Source organism: Lampetra fluviatilis, chromosome 63 (genome assembly GCF_964198595.1).
Source record: "Lampetra fluviatilis chromosome 63, kcLamFluv1.1, whole genome shotgun sequence".
NCBI classification, from domain to species: domain Eukaryota; kingdom Metazoa; phylum Chordata; class Hyperoartia; order Petromyzontiformes; family Petromyzontidae; genus Lampetra; species Lampetra fluviatilis.
The window spans coordinates 3,638,581-3,662,038 of record NC_136337.1 but is presented as its reverse complement, the minus strand read 5'-3'; the positions used below and the strand labels follow the sequence as shown (position 1 = coordinate 3,662,038).

Below are 23,458 nucleotides of genomic sequence, written 5' to 3'. Positions count from 1 at the left end.
GAGGTGATGACAGAGGAGTCAGCCTGCAGTGTGAGTGGACTAGTGGCCACGGGAGGTGATGACAGAGGAGTCAGCCTGCAGTACGAGTGGACTAGTGGCCACGGCAGGTGATGACAGAGGAGTCAGCCTGCAGTACGAGTGGACTAGTGGCCACGGGAGGTGATGACAGAGGAGTCAGCCTGCAGTGTGAGTGGACTAGTGGCCACGGGAATGATCGAGAATAGGAGCGTGGCCAGGTGACGGAAGAGGACGGTGGAGTCAGCTGGTAGAGCGAGCGGTCTAGAACCAGCGAGAAGGTTCGGAAATGTGGGCGTGGCCACGGACCGTATAAAAGGGGGAGATGCGCGGGAGACTCGGGGCTGTTGTGGTGGGGGTCCGAGTGTGAGCACGCGGCTCCTTAAATAAAGAAACCATCTCAAGGCAAGTGCGTCGAAGTCGTCGTTACACCGGTATTATGGATAACATTAAAGTGTTATTTTTTTTTATTGGGCTCTAGCCCAATAGCGCGCTGGTCGGTTCAGTCCGATCTGCAGGCACGGCCGTTGAATATCAACGCTGCGAGTTCATTTGAGTCGCCGCCCGAGTTTCGGCCACGGTTGATTGGCGGCAGGTCTCGTTCTGGTGGGGGAAAGTGTGGGTGACTCCGAGCTCACACCACGTGACGCCTCGAGCCCAGCGTGGAAGAGTCGGATGCAATCGGTGACGTGAGTTGGCAATTGCGGGGGCTGAGCCTTCACCTTCTATTCCAGACCACAGTGGGCTTGTTAGATAAAAAGAACGTGTTCACTTTTTGCATCAATCTTCTCAGCGGGTAAACAACCCAACGACGACAACAACAAAAGGCCATTAACTCTTTGTAACAGCCGCGTTGACTTGATTAGCATTTCTCACGTAACTCACGAATGGCATTGTTTATTTGCGTAATAAAAACGCACCAATGCGCATCAATGCGACTGCCAGTGGAACGTTGAATTAACTTTTGCGTTCAGGTCGATGGTTGTGTTATGGTTGATGATTGTAGTTGCAAAGTAATTGGTATTTGTAAAAAAACAAGAACATGTTTATTATAATAACATCGATTGTCTCTAAACTTCTAAAGCGTTCAAGATACAAAACGCCTCAGGGCCTTGCACCAGACGATTAGCGGCGCTGACTCAATAAACACATTGTCCTGCGGAGGGAGCTGGTAGGAACGTTGGGTTGCTCGGTCAATGGCCAGGGTCAACGGCGGCGTGGTGTATTCCGCAAATATGCCCGACTGTGAGGGCGGGCACAAGCCGGCGTGAGTAGGTTAAACGTTGAGTTTTATAAGGGCACCACGGGGTGACCAGCCCCTCCCCACCCAGCCCCACCCCTCCCACCCCCCACCCAGCCCCACCCCTCCCACCCCCCACCCCTTCCACCCCCCACCCAGCCCCACCCTCCCCACACAGCCCCTCCCCACCCAGCCCCTCCCCACACAGCCCCTCCCCACCCTCCCCACCCAGCCCCTCCCTCCCCACCCAGCCCCTCCCCACCTTCCCACGCAGCCCCTCCCCACCCTCCCCACCCAGTCCCTCCCCACCCTCACATTTCTCAAACCCCCCCCCCCACCCCTCGTTACACATCGTCACAAATGTCTGACCCCCCCCCCCCTTTAGGTGTGTGACGTCATTTATGGACGGCCCCTTACAGGCACGTGCTACTCCGGTGCAGATGGCAGCCATTGACGTCACACGTGACCCGCTGCTACTGCTGCTGCGTTAACAATTATACTAGCAATTATTTACATTGCGTAACGTGGCGTGATTGGTCCGTAGATGCCACCAACGCGCCACCGCAGTGTATGGGAAGCTAGGAAATGAACAGAAGCTGCGGGGTATACAAGTGTAATAAAGGGACTCTCTCTCAGATGTCGATCTCCGTTGTCCTTTATTGGGTTCGTAGAATCTCCATACCACGGCGTCTCGCTCAGGCCCGCGTCCCGCTCGACGACCTCTCCACAGCCCTCGGCTGCTCCGTTGTGAAGTCTCCCTGCTGCTCAAATATGCAGTCTCCCTGCTGCTCCGTCAGGCGATCCTTGCAGCTGTGGAGGCTGCTCGCCTCTGTCTCCATCGTCCCCTCCGTATCATTACCCCCTGGCTGTCTGGTGGGGTCCGGACTTTCGTCCCCCATCTGCTCCCTATCCTGTCCCCCCGTGAGTGCTGCGGATCGTGTGTGCATGCTACCCCTGCGCTGAGGTTGGCCGCGGAGCGCAAGTTGCCGCCGCCGTGCGCGCGAGATAAACCGTACAGCAATGCGCAGCCGATTACGCGCTCGAGCCGCGGGGTTGGGGGTCAGGGGCTCACCACCGCGCCGCACTTTACGCAGGTAACGAGCACGCGCACGATCGCACAAAGCTAACAGCTTCAATGCGCACAGCGGTTTCGCACACGCGAGCGGGGCACACGCCGACACAACGACTCGTCCCCTCCCGCACTCGCGCGTGTACGTCAACACAAGTATCGTACAAGGACGATTCTCCTCTCACACGGCTGCGTAGGCACGCAAACACACAAAAGTACTCTCCCTCCTCCTCTTCTCGCTCCCCCCCGGCCGTGCGATCACAGCGCGCTCCGGCGCCGCGGCTCGCGGGTTCACCGTGTGCGGCTTGCGGGTTTTACCGAGCGCGGCTGTGCACACACGCGAGCGACGCCCACGCTCGAGCGAGAGCACGTAAAACCCCCCTCTTGCGCGGCCGCGCGTTTATACAAATACACTGTGCGCTCCCCGGGCGTTAACACACACACCTCCGTACCCGCACCATCGTACAGAGACCACGGCCTTTACGCATACAACGACCACACACCCGCGAATGCAGCGCACGCTAATACCACGTGCAAAAATACCCAACAACACGGTTTTATTACTACGCTCGAGATTTTATTAGCCCTTGTTAACCAACCGAGCCACCCGTGTGTGTGTGCGGGCCAGCAAGGCGCTTCTAACCCACACTCTGGTGGCGTGCAGCCCTATTCTATGCTGCGCTCTGTTAAACCGCTTTCCTCTCGTCCTTACCCCGAACTAACCCTCTCCTACGGATCCTACTCTCCGCTCTGAGGTGTTGTAAGGCGCGTAATACGATACCGTCTGTAGTTCTTGGTGACCTTGCGGCGCTCAGATCGTCCTGCAGACAATCTAGTGGCTCGCCCGATGACTCCTTCGTCGCTGACTCCGTGTCAAAACTCCAGAAGAAGAGAGTTCCCTACTGCCCCTGCGTTTTCTTTTAAACTATTCACATCAAAGGCTAGGCGCCCCCGTCCCGACCGCCTTGGTCTCTCGACCAATCCTGAGCCTAGGATTTCCCGCTCTTTTGCGATCCCGCCGGCCTTTGACCTTTCGACCAATCAGTCGCCCCGGGTCCTGATCCCAGCTATCTGCCCTGCTGACCCGTGTTTGTGTTTGTATGCGTTTCTAACTGCGGGGCTCTCTGAGCTCGCCGTGGTCGTGCGATCTCAAATCCGCCCACGGCGCCGCAGTGTTACTTGGCCTGGGAAGGGTCCTGTCCAATTCCCTGGCCCTGAGAAACCGTGGGGTAACCCCCCGAGGGGGCCCTCGGGTGAAAACTCATGGTAGGTGACCCGACCACGAGGCCCTACGTGGGTGCGGGTGCGTGCTTATGTGGAGGGGGTGATGGGGGGCAGTGCGGTGGTGGAAGCCGGGCGGCTCCCTGGCTCGGCAGAGCGGCCCCGTCGCTGTGGCACCACACAGCCACACCGCTGCCCCGCTCTCTAGCGTCACTGCTGCCCCGTACACAGCTAGCCTCTCACTGCTCCCGTTAGCTCTCTCCGTCTGACACCGATGGCTGACGGTGTCGACGTCTCCCACCGCGTGGCGACCGCGCCACTCTCTCTCCGTCCTGCCCAGCGTGGCCTCCTCGTGTTTCACTCCGTCTCAACTCCCCCTTCCCTTTCCGGTTCTCTCCCTAAATCCTCTCCCCCACATGACCCTAACTCCACCCACTCCCCACGTGACCCAGACTCCGCCCGCCTTCAATCCTTGCTCGCATTACACAAGGGCTGGAATTAGGTGGGGGTAGGGTGGGGGTGGTGCCAGTTTAAATAAAGTGAGTTGCCTCTCGACTGGTTTAGAGAGCTCCCACGACTCTGATTGACTTATTACCAAAGGCACTCACTCACTAACTCATCAACTAACTCACCCACCCACCCATCCACCCACTCATTCACCCACTCATCCACCCACTCACTCACCCACTCATCCACCCACTCACCTACTCATGCACTCACCCATTCATCCATTCACCTACCCACCCACCCGCTCACCCATCCACCCACCCACTCACTCACCCACCCACTCATTCACAACACCCACTCATTCACCCACCCACCCACTCATTCACCCACCTACCCACTCATTCACCCACCCACCGACCCACTTACCCACCCACCCACTCATTCACCCACCTACCCACTCACTCACCCACCCACCCAGCCACTCACTCACCCACCCACCGACTCACTCACTCACTCACTCACTAACTCACCCACTAACTCACCCACTCACTCACTCACCCACCCACTCACCCACCCACTCACCCACCCACTCACCCACTCACTCACCCACCCACCCACTCACCAACCCACCCACTCATCCACCCACTCACCCATCCACTCACTCACCCACCCACACATTCGCCCAAGCCACTCACCCACATGACAGACCTACACATCTCCCATGACTCAGCGCAGCATCGCGACCACCACCACCAGCAACGGAGCCTTGACATGGGAAGTTCTGAGAAGAAGGCGGCTGGAAGATCTCCGTGACCTCCTTGGAGACCCCAACATGGACGAGTGCCTGGGGATATTGCGTTGGCAGCGGTGATCCTAATCAATAATTGAATACAAAATATTAATGACGTCAATAAGGGCACTCTCTAAGTGGCCTTGAAAGAAAGAAAAATATCGAATTAGTGACGTTTCGGAAATTGGGCCTTCTTCATGTGCTGTGATAGAATAACCGCACAGATGGATTCAATATTCCTTGACTCGCCGACCACACCCTTTGGAGTTACAATAGGCAATTACAATAGCGTTACAATACAATAGGCAATTACAATAGCGTTACAATACAATATGCAATTACAATAGCGTTACAATACAATAGGCAATTACAATAGCGTTACAATACAATAGGCAATTACAATAGCGTTACAATACAATAGGCAATTACAATAGCGTTACAATACAATAGGCAATTACAATAGCGTTACAATACAATAGGCAATTACAATAGCGTTACAATACAATATGCAATTACAATAGCGTTACAATACAATAGGCAATTACAATAGCGTTACAATACAATAGGCAATTACAATAGCGTTACAATACAATAGGCAATTACAATAGCGTTACAATACAATAGGCAATTACAATAGCGTTACAATACAATAGGCAATTACAATAGCATTACAATACAATAGGCAATTACAATAGCGTTACAATACAATAGGCAATTACAATAGCGTTACAATACAATAGGCAATTACAATAGCGTTACAATACAATAGGCAATTACAATAGCGTTACAATACAATAGGCAATTACAATAGCGTTACAATACAATAGGCAATTACAATAGCGTTACAATACAATAGGCAATTACAATAGCGTTACAATACAATAGGGAATTACAATAGCGTTACAATACAATAGGCAATTACAATAGCGTTACAATACAATAGGCAATTACAATAGCGTTACAATACAATAGGCAATTACAATAGCGTTACAATACAATAGGCAATTACAATAGCGTTACAATACAATAGGCAATTACAATAGCGTTACAATACAATAGGCAATTACAATAGCGTTACAATACAATAGGGAATTACAATAGCGTTACAATACAATAGGCAATTACAATAGCGTTACAATACAATAGGCAATTACAATAGCGTTACAATACAATAGGCAATTACAATAGCGTTACAATACAATAGGCAATTACAATAGCGTTACAATACAATAGGCAATTACAATAGCGTTACAATACAATAGGCAATTACAATAGCGTTACAATACAATAGGCAATTACAATAGCGTTACAATACAATAGGCAATTACAATAGCGTTACAATACAATAGGCAATTACAATAGCGTTACAATACAATAGGGAATTACAATAGCGTTACAATACAATAGGCAATTACAATAGCGTTACAATACAATAGGCAATTACAATAGCGTTACAATACAATAGGCAATTACAATAGCGTTACAATACAATAGGCAATTACAATAGCGTTACAATACAATAGGCAATTACAATAGCGTTACAATACAATAGGCAATTACAATAGCGTTACAATACAATAGGCAATTACAATAGCGTTAGAATACAATAGGGAATTACAATAGCGTTACAATACAATAGGGAATTACAATAGCGTTACAATACAATAGGCAATTACAATAGCGTTACAATACAATAGGCAATTACAATAGCGTTACAATACAATAGGCAATTACAATAGCGTTACAATACAATAGGCAATTACAATAGCGTTAGAATACAATAGGGAATTACAATAGCGTTACAATACAATAGGCAATTACAATAGCGTTACAATACAATAGGCAATTACAATAGCGTTACAATACAATAGGCAATTACAATAGCGTTACAATACAATAGGGAATTACAATAGCATTACAATACAATAGGCAATTACAATAGCATTACAATACAATAGGCAATTACAATAGCGTTACAATACAATAGGCAATTACAATAGCGTTACAATAGGCAATTAGGATCCGTCAGAATCCACACCTGTGGACCCAGGCCTCAATCTAATTACAGTAATTTAATTTACTTTAACTCATTCAATCAATTTTTCACTCTAAATATCCCCAGAACGCTGCTGCTGCTGCTGTTGTTGTTGTAGTGGCAGGCTTTGAAGTCGTCGTAGCTAATTACCGGACGTCTGTGAAAAACAAAATTGCGTTTATAGCTCATCGGATTCCTCCAAGTATGAATAATCATTCTGATTAAGAATTATTTTACTGGTAGGAACCCACTGGTTCCACCAGCCCACAGGGGATTATTGTGTCCGTCCGTCCGTCGTGCAGGGAGGGGCTGGGTGGGGAGGGAGGGGCTGGGTGGGGAGGGGAGGGGCTGGGTGGAGAGAATGGGGAGGGGCTGGGTGGGGAGGGTGGGGCTGGGTGGGGGGTGGGAGGGGTGGGGCTGGGTGGGGAGGGGCTGGTCACCCCGTGGTGCCCTTATAAAACTCAACGTTTCACCTACTCACGGCCTGTGCCCGCCCTCACAGTCGGGCATATTTGCGGAATACACCACGCCGCCGTTGACCCTGGCCATTGACCGAGCAACCCAACGTTCCTACCAGCTCCCTCCGCAGGACAATGTGTTTGGCGTAAGTCAGGCACGATCACTAAGACGAGTTCACGGTACGCCTGTGCATACTAATCCTATAGTACTGTACCCTATAATTAATGTAATCCTATTAAATTTAGTTTTATTTTAAGATATGTATGTTCGATTCATCATCGACAGGACCAGGAGGAGCGGATGTGACATTTCAATGTGTACACGTGGAAGATCGTTCCAGATTGTTCCGGCATAAAAAAAAAAAGTTAAGCACTACGCGAAACCGTTAAATAATTCACCCCGAACTATAAACTTGTGAAATGTGTATTTTTTTTTTACCCCCAAAAAATGAATGTATTTCTAGGCGAGCGTGCCAAGCACTCGGTCTCATTAAAACCTGCTTTGTCTGTCTCTGTGGTACCGTTATCCAGACAGCTCATGTAGCTGTATCTTATATTTTGATTACTTCTCTTCCCGCCCGCCTGCCCGCCCTCATCATCCTCCTCCTCCTTTGCTGAATCCACATTGATTCCCACGAGACCCATGAACACATTGGTGTATTGGTTCAACGCAAATCAACTCTGGACCAGTTTCAAATTCAGTATCTCATCATCATCATCAGCAGCAACACAAGTTTTTTTTTTTAAATTGGGTTGGATCGCACGAATAGAAAATGTGTCGTAAACCCACCTTGCCAGAATTTTGTCAATGACCTGACGATGCTGGTTGTTGTTGTTTGTGTAATCGCCATCGAAACGTCGTTAACTCATTAGTAAATTTCGATTGAAAGCTTTCGTGACTGCAGGGATTCATCTTCTTGGTTCTTTCGGTAAAGTCACGTAGAAGGGAAATAATATTATTTCATTAGTAAATGTTGATGTGGCTTGTGACGAGGTGCGAGTTGAGGGTCACGCACCCTGGCTTCCCGCTGGTGGTGTCAGTTACAGCTGGTGGGGCCGACCTTATGAGTATTGGTGTGGGCAAGTCTGACTACGCAGATCGACCGGATATGAAGAGGTCAACAAATAAAGGGGCGGGGCAGAGGAAGTGACGTGCAGAGAAGGGCGTGGCGCCAGCAGACGGCAGCAGCTGCATCCAGGAGCCGGAAGCCTCAACCTACAACGAGAATGTGGAGACCAGAGGTGTGGACTCGAGTCATGTGACTTGGACTCGAGTCAGACTCGAGTCATGAATTTGATGACTTGCGACTCGACTTGGACTTGCATAACAATGACTTTGTCCCACCTCTGAGATGTGGACTCGAGTCATGTGACTTGGACTCGAGTCAGACTCGAGTCATGAATTTGATGACTTGCGACTCGACTTGGACTTGCATAACAATGACTTTGTCCCACCTATGAGATGTGGACTCGAGTCATGTGACTTGGACTCGAGTCAGACTCGAGTCATGAATTTGATGACTTGCGACTCGACTTGGACTTGCATAACAATGACTTTGTCCCACCTATGAGATGTGGACTCGAGTCATGTGACTTGGACTCGAGTCAGACTCGAGTCATGAATTTGATGACTTGCGACTCGACTTGGACTTGCATAACAATGACTTTGTCCCACCTCTGGTGGAGACTAATGGCCGACCGAAATTCGATTTCAGTTTCGGTTTCGGCGCCGAAGGTTGCCAATCGGTCACTTTCGGCATACTTTCGGTTTCGGCCGAAAGTACATTTTTATAACTTTCGGTCTGGTTTCGGTTTCGGCCGAAACTGATGTTGACTTTCGGTCATCAACCGAAGATCTATTTTAAAAATATGACGCTCGCGTTAAGTTTATCAGCCGCTGCGCTACGAACCCGGCGGCCCGAGTTCGATTCCCGCTCACGGCCGGTGACGATAATTTGAACCGGTCCTGGGCCTCCCCTAGGTCGACTCAGCCTCAAACGAGTAAGTGGTGTGGTGTGTCAACATCGCCATTGGGGAGACAAAGGCGGCCGGCCGTGCTGAATCCAAGTCCCGGGCGAAGCCGGGTAGTAGAGCTAGTACAGTATTTCATAAATCTTGTGTTTGGTAACTTCGGTTATATACCTTTCTGTTTCGGTCTCGGTCGAAAGTGGAGTTAAACTTTCAGTGTGGTTTCAGTTTCGGCTGAAACCAGAAATTCAGTTTCGGTCGGCCTCTAGTGGAGACACCACCACAAGGGAGACACTGGCTCTATCTCAGAGGTCGCAAACGGGTTTTGATTCCTTACCCGTACCCGGCCGCACCAGGGTCGCAAACGGGTACCCGTACCCGACCGGGTACGGGTACCCGTTCCCTACCCGTACCCTACCCGAAATGAGTGACAAACGGTTACTCACCAGTGACTCACGGCCTACCCGTACCCGTACCCGGCCGCACCAGGGTCGCAAACGGCTACCCGTACTCGTACCCGGCCGGGTACGGGTAGCCGGGTATCGGGTAGGGTACGGGTATCGGGTACCCGGTTGCGACCTCTGCTCTACCTACAGCGGGAGTGTGGAGACACCACCACAATGACACGCAACGCTCGGATCTTAAACACACAGTTGAGCTTTTAATAACAAAAAACTAACAGAAAAAGGCAAAACAAAGAATGAGCGCTGCGCGAGGTGATAGCGTCGCATCTTGCACGCATCCCACCCAGCGCATGGAGATCCACGCAAGGCTCCTTGAGTGGATTGGCTTGGGCCGCTTGGTGTGTTTTCTCATCTCTCTCGCCTCCCTCTCCCCTTCTCCCCTCCCTCCGCCGTGTGTACCCAGGCCCTGTTCGGAGTCGTGTAGCAATTTCCCCTCCAACGCTGCCATGGCGAGTGGTTTCTTTTTTTTTTCGCCATCAAAATGAACACGGGAAATCGTGGCGCGCCTCTGAAATTGATTCGTTTGTTGCACGGCAGCACCCCAACCCCCCCCCATCAACCTCAGCCCCACCACCCCCATCCCCGCGAGAGTGAATTCTTAAAGAAAGAAAAAAAAAGAGAGCTTTTGTTTTATTTAGATCAACCGGCTGTGTTTTCTCACGAAATAGATTTTGCGGCGAGATTGGGGTATTGCCCTCTGCGTGTGTTTTGTGAGGACCAGAGGTCACTTGACGAAACAAGAAGACGGAGGAGGGGATCTCAGTGGTAACTCTGTGATGTCCGCTTCCACGGGCCGTTCTCTGGGAACCAGAGGTCCCTGGGAGAAGAAGAGGATCTCAGTGGTAACTCTGTGATGTCCGCTTCCACGGGCCGTTCTCTGGGTACCAGACGTCGCTTGAAGAAGGAGATCTCAGTGGTAACTCTGTGATGTCCGCTTCCACGGGCCGTTCTCTGGGTACCAGACGTCGCTTGAAGAAGGAGATCTCAGTGGTAACTCTGTGATGTCTGCTTCTGCGGGCCGTTCTCTGGGTACCAGACGTCGCTTGAAGAAGGAGATCTCAGTGGTAACTCTGTGATGTCTGCTTCTGCGGGCCGTTCTCTGGGGACCAGAGGTCGCTTGAAGAAGGAGATCTCAGTGGTAACTCTGTGATGTCCGCTTCCACGGGCCGTTCTCTGGGTACCAGACGTCGCTTGAAGAAGGAGATCTCAGTGGTAACTCTGTGATGTCTGCTTCTGCGGGCCGTTCTCTGGGTACCAGGCGTCGCTTGAAGAAGGAGATCTCAGTGGTAACTCTGTGATGTCTGCTTCCACGGGCCGTTCTCTGGGTACCAGACGTCGCTTGAAGAAGAGGATCTCAGTGGTAACTCTGTGATGTCTGCTTCCACGGGCCGTTCTCTGGGTACCAGACGTCGCTTGAAGAAGGAGATCTCAGTGGTAACTCTGTGATGTCCGCTTCCGCGGGCCGTTCTCTGGGTACCAGGCGTCGCTTGAAGAAGGAGATCTCAGTGGTAACTCTGTGATGTCTGCTTCTGCGGGCCGTTCTCTGGGTACCAGACGTCGCTTGAAGAAGGAGATCTCAGTGGTAACTCTGTGATGTCTGCTTCTGTGGGCCGTTCTCTGGGTACCAGACGTCGCTTGAAGAAGGATATCTCAGTGGTAACTCTGTGATGTCTGCTTCTGCGGGCCGTTCTCTGGGGACCAGAGGTCGCTTGAAGAAGGAGATATCAGTGGTAACTCTGTGATGTCTGCTTCTGCGGGCCGTTCTCTGGGTACCAGACGTCGCTTGAAGAAGGAGATCTCAGTGGTAACTCTGTGATGTCTGCTTCTGTGGGCCGTTCTCTGGGTACCAGACGTCGCTTGAAGAAGGATATCTCAGTGGTAACTCTGTGATGTCTGCTTCTGCGGGCCGTTCTCTGGGGACCAGAGGTCGCTTGAAGAAGGAGATCTCAGTGGTAACTCTGTGATGTCTGCTTCTGCGGGCCGTTTTGAGAGGCCCAGTTGCAGGCTCTCAAACCCCAAAAAATGTTTCGTGGCTCAACAATGTCCTCTGTTGGCCATGCCGAACCTAAGGCAGCGACCTTCATTGCAGGGCCACCACGGGCCACTGGGAGGTTCCTGGTGGCCTTTAGTGCGGCCCGCTGATGTTGCGCCGGCCCTGACAATACACAAATCCAACAATGGTTTCAAATGGTGTGGCGGCCCTCACTCTCACTCACCCACACTGATGATGTCTTATCGGCGAAAGCGGCCCCCATCCCCTCCTCCCGCCTTTGAAAATTCGTAAAGATCACTAGGCTAAGGGGAACACAGCCCCAGCACTTCCACACAGGGGCTGAGTTACCGGTTCAGTATCTCTGACACGGCCATTCTGAGTCCCCTCGAGAGAAAGACACCCACACAAACACCTCGGTCCAGGAGTCGAACTTATGCGTTCGAAGGTGTGCTGGCTCAACTTATGAACTCGCGGATGGCGATGGGACAATTGCCGTTGGCGCCAGGCGGAGATGAAGACACGCGGCGATTGTAGGTTTTGTAGATTTGTAGAACTTAATTTGCGCCGAGTGTAGCCAACAGCGCCCATCAAGTACGGAGGCGACGCGGGGGGTGGATGTTGGTGCGATCTCTGCACGGCGCTGTCAAGAAGCTAATTGCTTCACACTGGACCCCCCCCCCCTTCCTCTTTTCCTCCTACCGCCCTTCCTCTCCCCATCCCCCGCGTCCCCCCTCCCCCCTCTTTCTCCCCCCCTCCTCCTCTCCCCTCCTCCCCCCCCTCCTCCCCCCCCTCCTCCCCCCCTCCTCCTCTCCCCCTCCTCCTCTCCCCCTCCCCACAGTCCACTCCTCCTCCCCCCTTCCTCCCCTCCTCCCCCCCTCCTTCTCCCCCCTCCCCCCTCTTCCTCTCCCCTCCCCCCCTCCTCATCACCCCTCCCCACAGTCCACTCCTCCTCCCCCCTCCCCCCCTACTCCTCCCCCCCTCCTCCTCCTCCTCCCCTTCTTCTCCCCCTCCTCCTCTCCCCCTCCCCACAGTCCACTCCTCCTCCCCCCTTCCTCTCCCCCCTCCCCCCCGTCTCCTTTCCTACCGATATTAGGAAAACACTGGGAGAAGTGGCTCTTTAAAATCATCATCTAAATTCTAAATGGACGAACGCATTTGTTTACAAGAGCTTTGTGTGGTGAGTGTGTTGTCGCCTCCTCCCCGCCCGCACCTCCGACTAGCACGGTTCGAAATAAATTCAACATACAGACATAGACTCACTCAGAGAGCCATAGACTCACTCAGAGACCCATAGACTCACTCAGAGACCCATAGACTCACTCAGAGACCCATAGACTCACTCAGAGAGCCATAGACTCACACAGAGAGCCATAGACTCACTCAGAGACCCATAGACTCACTCAGAGAGCCATAGACTCACTCAGAGAGCCATAGACTCACTCAGAGAGCCATAGACTCACACAGAGACCCATAGACTCACTCAGAGAGCCATAGACTCACACAGAGACCCATAGACTCACTCAGAGAGCCATAGACTCACACAGAGAGCCATAGACTCACACAGAGACCCATAGACTCACACAGAGACCCATAGACTCACACAGAGACCCATAGACTCACTCAGAGACCCATAGACTCACACAGAGACCCATAGACTCACTCAGAGAGCCATAGACTCACACAGAGACCCATAGACTCACTCAGAGACCCATAGACTCACACAGAGACCCATAGACTCACACAGAGAGCCATAGACTCACACAGAGACCCATAGACTCACACAGAGAGCCATAGACTCACACAGAGACCCATAGACTCACTCAGAGACCCATAGACTCACTCAGAGACCGATAGACTCACACAGAGACCCATAGACTCACTCAGAGACCCATAGACTCACACAGAGACCCATAGACTCACTCAGAGACCCATAGACTCACACAGAGACCCATAGACTCACACAGAGAGCCATAGACTCACACAGAGACCCATAGACTCACTCAGAGACCCATAGACTCACTCAGAGACCCATATACTCACGCAGAGACCCATAGACTCACACAGAGACCCATAGACTCAAACAGAAACCCACAGACTCACACAGAGACCCATAGACTCACACAGAGACCCATAGACTCACACAGAGACCCATAGACTCATACAGAGACCGTAGACTCACACAGAGACCTATAGACTCACTCAGAGACCCATAGACTCATACAGAGACCCATAGACTCACACAGAGACCCATAGACTCATACGGAGACCCATAGACTCACTCAGAGACCCATAGACTCACACAGAGACCCATAGACTCATACAGAGACCCATAGACTCACTCAGAGACCCATAGACTCACTAAGAGACCCATAGACTCATACAGAGACCCATAGACTCACACAGAGACCCATAGACTCATACAGAGACCCATAGACTCACTCAGAGACCCATAGACTCACTAAGAGACCCATAGACTCATACAGAGACCCATAGACTCACACAGAGACCCATATACTCATACAGAGACCCATAGACTCACTCAGAGACCCATAGCACCTACGAAGGCCGTACCGGCCTTCATAGGTGCTCGCTAACAGCACTTGCCCCAACAGTCTGTTACAGGCTATACGGGGGATCATTGTCTTTGGGGGGAGAGTGGGGGGGGGGGCAAGTGGCTTCATGACAACTGCAGCCGCGTCCGCATCGTCCCAGCGTTCGCGGGAGGGAGCGAATGAATTCTGGTGAAATTGAGTCTCACTGCACGAAATGACGACCTCTCCCCACGTCTCTCTCTCTCTCTCTGAGGAAGAGGTCATAATGGCCATGCCGGAATCACTGAGCCAGTCACTTTGATGATCACGCTGTGAAGCCAAGATCTCTGTGTGTGTGCGTGTCTCTCTCTCCCTCCCCCAAGTAGGTTCATAATGGCCGTGTCAGAATCACTGAGTTAACAACTTTGATCATCTCGGTTTGACTTGAAACTTAGAGGAAGCCCAGGACTGATTCAGATAATCGTGTGTGTTCGCCGTGAGCGGGAATCGAATCGCTACATACACACTCACACACACACTTACACACACACTCACACACTTACACACACTCACACACACACTTACACACACACTCACACTTACACACACTCACACACACACTTACACACACACTCACACACTTACACACACACTCACACACACACTTACACACACACACACTTACACACACTCACACACACACACACATACTCACACACTTACACACACACTCACACACACACTTACACACACACTCACACACTTACACACTCACACACACACACACACTTACACACACACTCACACACTTACACACACTCACACACACACTTACACACACACTCACACACTTACACACACACTCACACACACACACTCACACACTTACACACACACACTCACACACACACACACACACTTACACACACTTACACACACACACACTTACACACACACTCACACACTTACACACACTCACACACACACTTACACACACACTCACACACTTACACACACACTCACACACTTACACACACACTCACACACTTACACACACACTCACACACACACTCACACACACACTTACACACACACTCACACACTTACACACACACTCACACACTTACACACTTACACACACACTCACACACACACTCACACACACACTCACACACTTACACACACACACTCACACACACACTTACACACACACTCACACACTTACACACACACTTACACACACACTCACACACTTACACACACACTCACACACTCACACACTCACACACACACTTACACACACACTTACACACACTCACACACACACACGAACACACAAAGACAAAGATCTCCCGTATAGCCTTTACAGATTGTAGGGGCAAGTGCTGTTAGCGTGCACCTATGAAGGCCAGAACGGTACACGAGGGGGTGGGTGGCCAGCACCACGCCCGGCCTCATTTGTCTCCCCAGTGGCGATGTTTACAAACCGCACCAGGTACTCATTTGAGGCTGAGTCGACCTAGGGGATACCCGGGACCGGTTTAGATAATCGTCACTGGTGGTGGTGGCCGTGAGCGGGAATCGAACTCGGGTCGCCGGGTTCGTAGCGCAGCGCTGACCGTTACACCACCGCTCCCAACCACACACGCACACTCACATGCACACACGAACACACGCACACTGGCACACGCACTCCCACATACACATGTCCACACACAACAACCGCCATTCGCCACTAAGTGGCGGTGACGTCACCACGACGCTTGTGCCAGGCCAAGTGCACCTTGAGGCTACCACGTGAAGTGTCGAACGCCCGCTGGCAGGAGGAGGTCACGGGGCAGACCCAGCAGGTGCCACGGGTCGACTGACCGAGATGACCGAGATGACTGGCTGATGCACCACCTGTGCCCCCTACTGTGCCAACTTGCTGTGCTTTAGCCACACACGCACACTCACATGCACACACGCACACACGCACACTCACACACGCACTCTCACATACACATGTCCACATACACATACACACGCACACACGCACACTCACATGCACACACGCACATACGCACACTCATATGCACACTCTCACATACACATGTCCACACACACACACATGTCCACACACACATACGCTCACTCACATGCACACACGCACACACACATGTCCACACTCACACATACGCACTCACGCACACACGCATGTCCACACTCGCACACGTCTATCAGAGAAGTGTTTATTGCATTTGTGGATAGAACAGCGGTAGTTCTTGAGGCCGCCAGCAAAACGAAAATGCACCGACATCGAAGTTCGTCAAGTAGCAGAGCCTCTCCAAGTGCCCCCCTCGCTCGCAGGCAACTCGCACAAATGATACCTGGGCGACGTCGAGGGTTGTGGACTCACTCCCACCCACCCCCGCCCCTCCGTCACCCTCGCCACCCTCGCCACAGGAACGTGGAATGTCCCAGCGCTGGCTCGGCTTCGAGTGCCACCGCTGGGTCGAGCCCTCCGCACAGAGGGGGCTGACGGCGCTCAGAGTCGTTCCTCTCACCAAAGCTCCACCCCGGTGGGTCCACCACGTGGCTCCACCCCGGTGGGTCCACCCGGTGGGTCCACGCGTCGCGGTCGGGGGGGTCACGACGCCTCGCAGCAGCAGGAGCGACATGATGCGTGTTGAAGCCTCCTCCCCCAACACCCCCCCAAACACCCCCCAACATCCCCCCCCCAACATCCCCCCCCCCAACATCCTCCCCCCCAACACCCCCCAACACCCCCCCCAACACCCCCCAACATCCCCCCCCCAACATCCCCCCCCCCAACACCCCCCAACATCCCCCCCCAACACCCCCCTCAACACCCCCCCCAACACCCCCCCCACCACACCGCCCCCCCCAACACCCCCCCCCCGAACCCCCCCCAACACCCCCCCCAACACCCCCCCCAACACCCCCCCCAACACCCCGTGCGTGTGTGTTGTTTATATTTGTTGTTGTTGGTTTGTTCGCGCTCCGCTACGAACCCGGGGACCTCGCGTTCCATTCCCGCAACACGGCAAACGCCTCCTGCTGCTGCTGCTGCTACTACTGCTGCTACTACTGCTGCTACTACTGCTGCTGCTGCTTCTGCTGTCTCTGCTGCTGCTTCTGTTGTTTCTGCTGCTTATGCTGTCTTTGCTGCGTCTGCCTCTGGTGCTGCTACTGCCTCTGGTGCTGCTTCTGCTGCTGCTTCTGCTGTCTCTGCTACTGCCTCTGGTGCTGCTTCTGCTGCTGCTTCTGCTGCTGCTGCTTCTGCTGCTGCTTCTGCTGTCTCTGCTGCTGCCTCTGGTGCTGCTGCTGCTACTGCTACTACTGCTGCTGCTGCTTCTGCTGTCTCTGCTGCTTCTGCTGCTGCCTATGCTGCTGTTTCTGCTGCCTCTGCTGCTGCCTATGCTGCTGCTTCTGCTGCTGCCTCTGGTGCTGCTGCTGCTACTGCTACTACTGCTGCTGCTGCTTCTGCTGTCTCTGCTGCTTCTACTGCTGCCTATGCTGCTGCTTCTGCTGCTGCCTCTGGTGCTGCTTCTGCTGCTGCTTCTGCTGTCTCTGCTGCTTCTGCTGCTGCTGTCTCTGCTGCTGCTTCTGCTGCTGCTTCTGCTGCTGCTTCTGCTGCCTCTGACAGTGACGACGACGTCCATTTGTCGGCGCGAGAATTAGAAGTGGACGGTGTTGACACCCCCCCTCCCACCTCTCTTTCTCTCCAAAAACATATAACATGAACATGACACACAACACATGTTGGCTTTTCAACATTTCTCACCGACACCCCCACACCCCCCCCCCCCTTGGCAACGACAACAGTCGGAACGCAAAATGGCCCCATGAAGAGAGAGTGACGGACGTACGGTGAACGTTCGGTTAAAGTTTGGTGAACGTACCGTGAACTCTCAGTGTACGTACCGTGAACGTACCGTGAACGTTCGGTCAATGTTCGGTGAATGTTCGGTGAACGTTCTGTGAACGTTCGTTGCGCGATGTTCGGTGAACGTTCGGTGAATGTACCGTGAACATTCGGTGAACGTAGCGTGAATGTACCGTGAACGTTCGGTCAATGTTCGATGAACGTACCGTGAATGTACCGTGAACGTTCAGTCAATGTTCGGTGAACGTACCGTGAACGTTCAGTGAACGTACGGCACGCGACGTTCGGTGAACGTTCGGTGAATGTTCGGTGAACGTTCTGTGAACGTTCGTCGCGCGAAGTTCGGCGCTTGCGGCAAAATCGTCCCGTTGGATCAACGTCGGCCCTGGCAGCGTCCGCCATTTTGTTTTTGTAGAACTCCATTGGCGCTAAAGCAGCAAGCGGAAAAAACCTACAAGAAACCCCAAAAAATCCGGCGAATCTCTCCAATTGGGGTAGCGTCAATGAAGGCCGGCACGGCACACACGAGGGCGGTGGTGGGGGGTGGCCGGCTCCACGCCCGGCCGCCTTTGTCTCTCCCCGGTGAGGGGCGAACGCTTGAGAGCAACGTTCCGTGCGGACACCCCGGCGGCTCTGTCGAGCTGTGAGCGGGAGGCCCTCCAGCACACAGACAGAGAGAGACAGAGACAGGGAGACAGAGAGAGAGAGAGACAGAGAGACAGGGACAAAGAGACAGAGAGAGACAGGGAGACAGAGACAGGGAGACAAAGAGACAGAGAGAGACAGAGAGACAGAGACAGGGAGACAGAGAGAACAGGGAGATAGAGAGATCAGGGAGACAGAGAGAGACAGGGAGATAGAGAGACAGGAAGACAGAGAGAGAGACAGGGAGACAGAGACAGACAGAGAGAGACAGGGAGACAGAGAGAGAGAGAGAGACAGAGAGACAGACAGAGAGAGAGACAGAGAGAGACAGAGAGAGACAGGGAGAGACAGGGAGACAGAGAGAGACAGAGAGAGAGACAGAGAGAGACAGGGAGACAGAGAGAGACAGAGACAGACAGAGAGAGAGACAGAGAGAGACAGGGAGACAGAGAGAGACAGAGAGAGACAGAGAGAGACAGAGAGAGACAGAGAGAGACAGGGAGAGACAGAGAGAGACAGGGAGACAGAGAGAGACAGAGAGAGAGACAAAGAGACAAAGAGACAGCGAGAGAGAGACAGAGAGAGACAAAGAGACAAAGAGACAGAGAGACAGAGACAGAGACAGGGAGACAGAGAGAGAGAGAGACACGGGGTCTGCGATAGAGAAGAACGAAGCGCCCGTGATGTTGGGGGTCACGTGGGAGGTCGCCATCTTCCTCTTCACTCCGTCGTCTTCGCGATCTTCACCAACCCCCGGCCGCCACGGGTCCGCGACTTCGCCACGGCGCCCGTGCCAGGCCAGGTGCACCTCCCGAGGGCCGCGTCCAAGTGCTCCCCGAAGGCTCGGCCGCCCGCGGGAGGCCACGGCCTAGCGGCGGATGCCACCGCCACCGCCACCGCCACCGCCACCGCCGCCGCCGCCGCCGCCGCCGCCGCCGCCGCCGCCGCCGCCGCCGCCACCGCCACCGCCACCGCCACCGCCACCGCCACCGCCACCACCACCGCCACCACCACCACCACCACCACCGCCACCACCACCACCACCGCCACCACCACCACCGCCGCTTTGCGCCAACTTTGCTCGCGGCGTGGCCGCACGGCGCTCCGCTCCGTCGTCGCGAGCCCAGGGCGGCGGCGTCCTTCACGAAAGCCGCAGACGCAGACGCCGAAGCTTGAGACAACGCTGGCACCGGACGTCGAAATCCACCCGCACCGCGTCAGCCGCCATCTCCGCCCGTGGCGCCGTGGCCCCCCTCACCACACGAGGGGCAGGAGGAGTCCCAGAATGCCCCAGGGCAGCGGAGGGTCGGGGCAGCCGCTGCCTGCAAGGCGAGACACAGGACACGTGGCAAACGTCGGGGGTTCGAATCATGCGTCGAGATGACTTCGATGACGTTTGGCCGCTGTGAAGTGGAGGTGGCAGAGCTTTGTGACGTCATATTTGAGGGGTGGGGGGGGGGTGTCTGACTTTTTGTGACGCCGTGTGACGAAGTGGGGGGGGTGGGGGGGATCAAAACTCGCGTGACGTCATTTATGGACGGCCCCTTGCTTCTGTTGTTGGATCAAGAAGTTACAACAACAACAACAACAAGAGCAGCAGTCAATAAACAAACAAAAATTCAAAGCAGCGAGCCCGCGGAAGTTGGACAAACGCACGCGCGAGGCGGTTTGAAGCCGTTCCACCTCATTATTAATACTAAAATATATTATTCATATTTTTATATAAGATGTAGGAGGGGAGGGGCGGGGGGGGGGGGCAACATCAAAGGGCTGATCTCGAATCGCGGGTAGCTGGGGGCGGATGGGGATTTGGCGGTCACGGGAGGGGATTGACACGGCTGGTAAGTTTGTGTGTGTGTCAGTGTGTGTGTGTGTGTGTCAGTGTGTGTGTGTGTGTCAGTGTGTGTGTGTGTGTGTGTCAGTGTGTGTGTGTGTGTGTGTCAGTGTGTGTGTCAGTGTGTGTGTGTCAGTGCGTGTGTGTGTGTCAGTGTGTGTGTGTGTCAGTGCGTGTGTGTGTGTCAGTGTGTGTGTGTGTGTCAGTGCGTGTGTGTGTGTGTCAGTGTGTGTGTGTGTGTCAGTGTGTGTGTGTGTCAGTGTGTGTGTGTGTGTCAGTGTGTGTGTGTGTCAGTGCGTGTGTGTGTGTCAGTGTGTGTGTGTCAGTGTGTGTCAGTGTGTGTCAGTGTGTGTGTGTGTCAGTGTGTGTGTGTGTCAGTGTGTGTGTCAGTGTGTGTGTGTGTCAGTGTGTGTGTGTATGTCAGTGCGTGTGTGTGTGTCAGTGTGTGTGTGTGTGTCAGTGTGTGTGTGTCAGTGTGTGTGTGTGTGTCAGTGTGTGTGTCAGTGTGTGTGTGTGTCAGTGTGTGTGTGTCGGTGTGTGTGTGTCAGTGTGTGTCAGTGTGTGTGTGTGTCAGTGTGTGTGTGTGTCAGTGTGTGTGTGTGTCAGTGTGTGTGTGTGTCAGTGTGTGTGTGTGTCAGTGTGTGTGTGTGTCAGTGTGTGTGTGTGTGTCAGTGTGTGTGTGTGTCAGTGTGTGTGTGTGTCAGTGTGTGTGTGTCAGTGTGTGTGTGTGTGTCAGTGTGTGTGTGTGTCAGTGTGTGTGTGTGTGTCAGTGTGTGTGTGTGTGTCAGTGTGTGTGTGTGTCAGTGTGTGTGTGTGTGTCAGTGTGTGTGTGTGTCAGTGTGTGTGTGTCAGTGTGTGTGTGTGTCAGTGTGTGTGTGTGTCAGTGTGTGTGTGTGTGTCAGTGTGTGTGTGTGTGTCAGTGCGTGTGTGTGTGTCAGTGTGTGTGTGTGTGTCAGTGTGTGTGTGTGTGTCAGTGTGTGTGTGTGTGTGTCAGTGTGTGTGTGTCAGTGTGTGTGTGTGTCAGTGTGTGTGTGTGTCAGTGTGTGTGTGTGTGTCAGTGTGTGTGTGTGTCAGTGTGTGTGTGTCAGTGTGTGTGTGTCAGTGTGTGTGTGTCAGTGTGTGTGTGTGTCAGTGTGTGTGTGTCAGTGTGTGCATGTGTGTGTGTCACACAAGTGACGATTATCTGAACCGGTCCTGGGCCTCCCCTAGGTCGACTCAGCCTCAAATGAGTACCTTGTGCGGGTGTGTAAACATTGCCACTAGGGAGACAAAGGCGGTCGGGCGTGGTGCTGGCCACCCACCCACCCCCTCGTGTACCGTTCCGGCCTTCATAGGTGCTCGCTAACAGCACTTGCCCCTACAGTCTGTTAAGGCTATATGGGGGATCTTTGTCTTTATCTTTGTCAGTGTGTGTGTGTGTCAGTGTGTGTGTGTCAGTGTGTGTCAGTGTGTGTGTGTGTCAGTGTGTTTGTCAGTGTGTGTGTCAGTTGTGTGTGTCAGTGTGTCAGTGTGTGTGTGTGTCAGTGTGTGTGTCAGTGTGTGTGTCAGTGTGTGTGTGTCAGTGTGTGTGTCAGTGTGTGTGTGTGTGTCAGTGTGTGTGTGTGTGTCAGTGCGTGTGTGTGTGTCAGTGTGTGTGTGTCAGTGTGTGTCAGTGTGTGTCAGTGTGTGTGTGTGTCAGTGTGTGTGTGTCAGTGTGTGTGTCAGTGTGTGTGTGTGTCAGTGTGTGTGTGTATGTCAGTGCGTGTGTGTGTGTCAGTGTGTGTGTGTGTGTCAGTGTGTGTGTGTCAGTGTGTGTGTGTGTGTCAGTGTGTGTGTGTGTGTCAGTGTGTGTGTGTGTCAGTGTGTGTGTGTCGGTGTGTGTGTGTCAGTGTGTGTCAGTGTGTGTGTGTGTCAGTGTGTGTGTGTGTCAGTGTGTGTGTGTGTCAGTGTGTGTGTGTGTCAGTGTGTGTGTGTGTCAGTGTGTGTGTGTGTGTCAGTGTGTGTGTGTGTCAGTGTGTGTGTGTGTGTCAGTGTGTGTGTGTGTCAGTGTGTGTGTGTCAGTGTGTGTGTGTGTGTCAGTGTGTGTGTGTGTCAGTGTGTGTGTGTGTGTCAGTGTGTGTGTGTGTCAGTGTGTGTGTGTGTGTCAGTGTGTGTGTCAGTGTGTGTGTGTCAGTGTGTGTGTGTGTCAGTGTGTGTGTGTCAGTGTGTGTGTGTGTGTCAGTGTGTGTGTGTGTGTCAGTGCGTGTGTGTGTGTGTGTCAGTGTGTGTGTGTGTGTCAGTGTGTGTGTGTGTGTCAGTGTGTGTGTGTGTGTGTGTGTCAGTGTGTGTGTGTCAGTGTGTGTGTGTGTCAGTGTGTGTGTGTGTCAGTGTGTGTGTGTGTGTCAGTGTGTGTGTGTGTCAGTGTGTGTGTGTCAGTGTGTGTGTGTCAGTGTGTGTGTGTCAGTGTGTGTGTGTGTCAGTGTGTGTGTGTCAGTGTGTGCATGTGTGTGTGTCACACAAGTGACGATTATCTGAACCGGTCCTGGGCCTCCCCTAGGTCGACTCAGCCTCAAATGAGTACCTTGTGCGGTGTGTAAACATTGCCACTAGGGAGACAAAGGCGGTCGGGCGTGGTGCTGGCCACCCACCCACCCCCTCGTGTACCGTTCCGGCCTTCATAGGTGCTCGCTAACAGCACTTGCCCCTACAGTCTGTTAAGGCTATATGGGGGATCTTTGTCTTTATCTTTGTCAGTGTGTGTGTGTGTCAGTGTGTGTGTGTCAGTGTGTGTCAGTGTGTGTGTGTGTCAGTGTGTTTGTCAGTGTGTGTGTCAGTTGTGTGTGTCAGTGTGTCAGTGTGTGTGTGTGTCAGTGTGTGTGTCAGTGTGTGTGTGTCAGTGTG

The 23,458-nt window shown here is 53.0% G+C and overlaps 1 protein-coding gene across 1 annotated transcript in view; it reads right to left on the bottom strand.

Moving 5' to 3' along the window:
* Positions 1–19,805: 19,805 nt before the first annotated feature.
* Positions 19,806–23,458, bottom strand: part of LOC144951634 (uncharacterized) — a 14,694-nt gene continuing 11,041 nt past the window's right edge. The window contains exon 3 of the mRNA XM_078881925.1: positions 19,806–20,087. Coding sequence (XP_078738051.1) covers positions 19,907–20,087 — 181 coding nt within the window. The 3' untranslated portion in view covers positions 19,806–19,906. The remainder of the gene's footprint in view (positions 20,088–23,458) is intronic.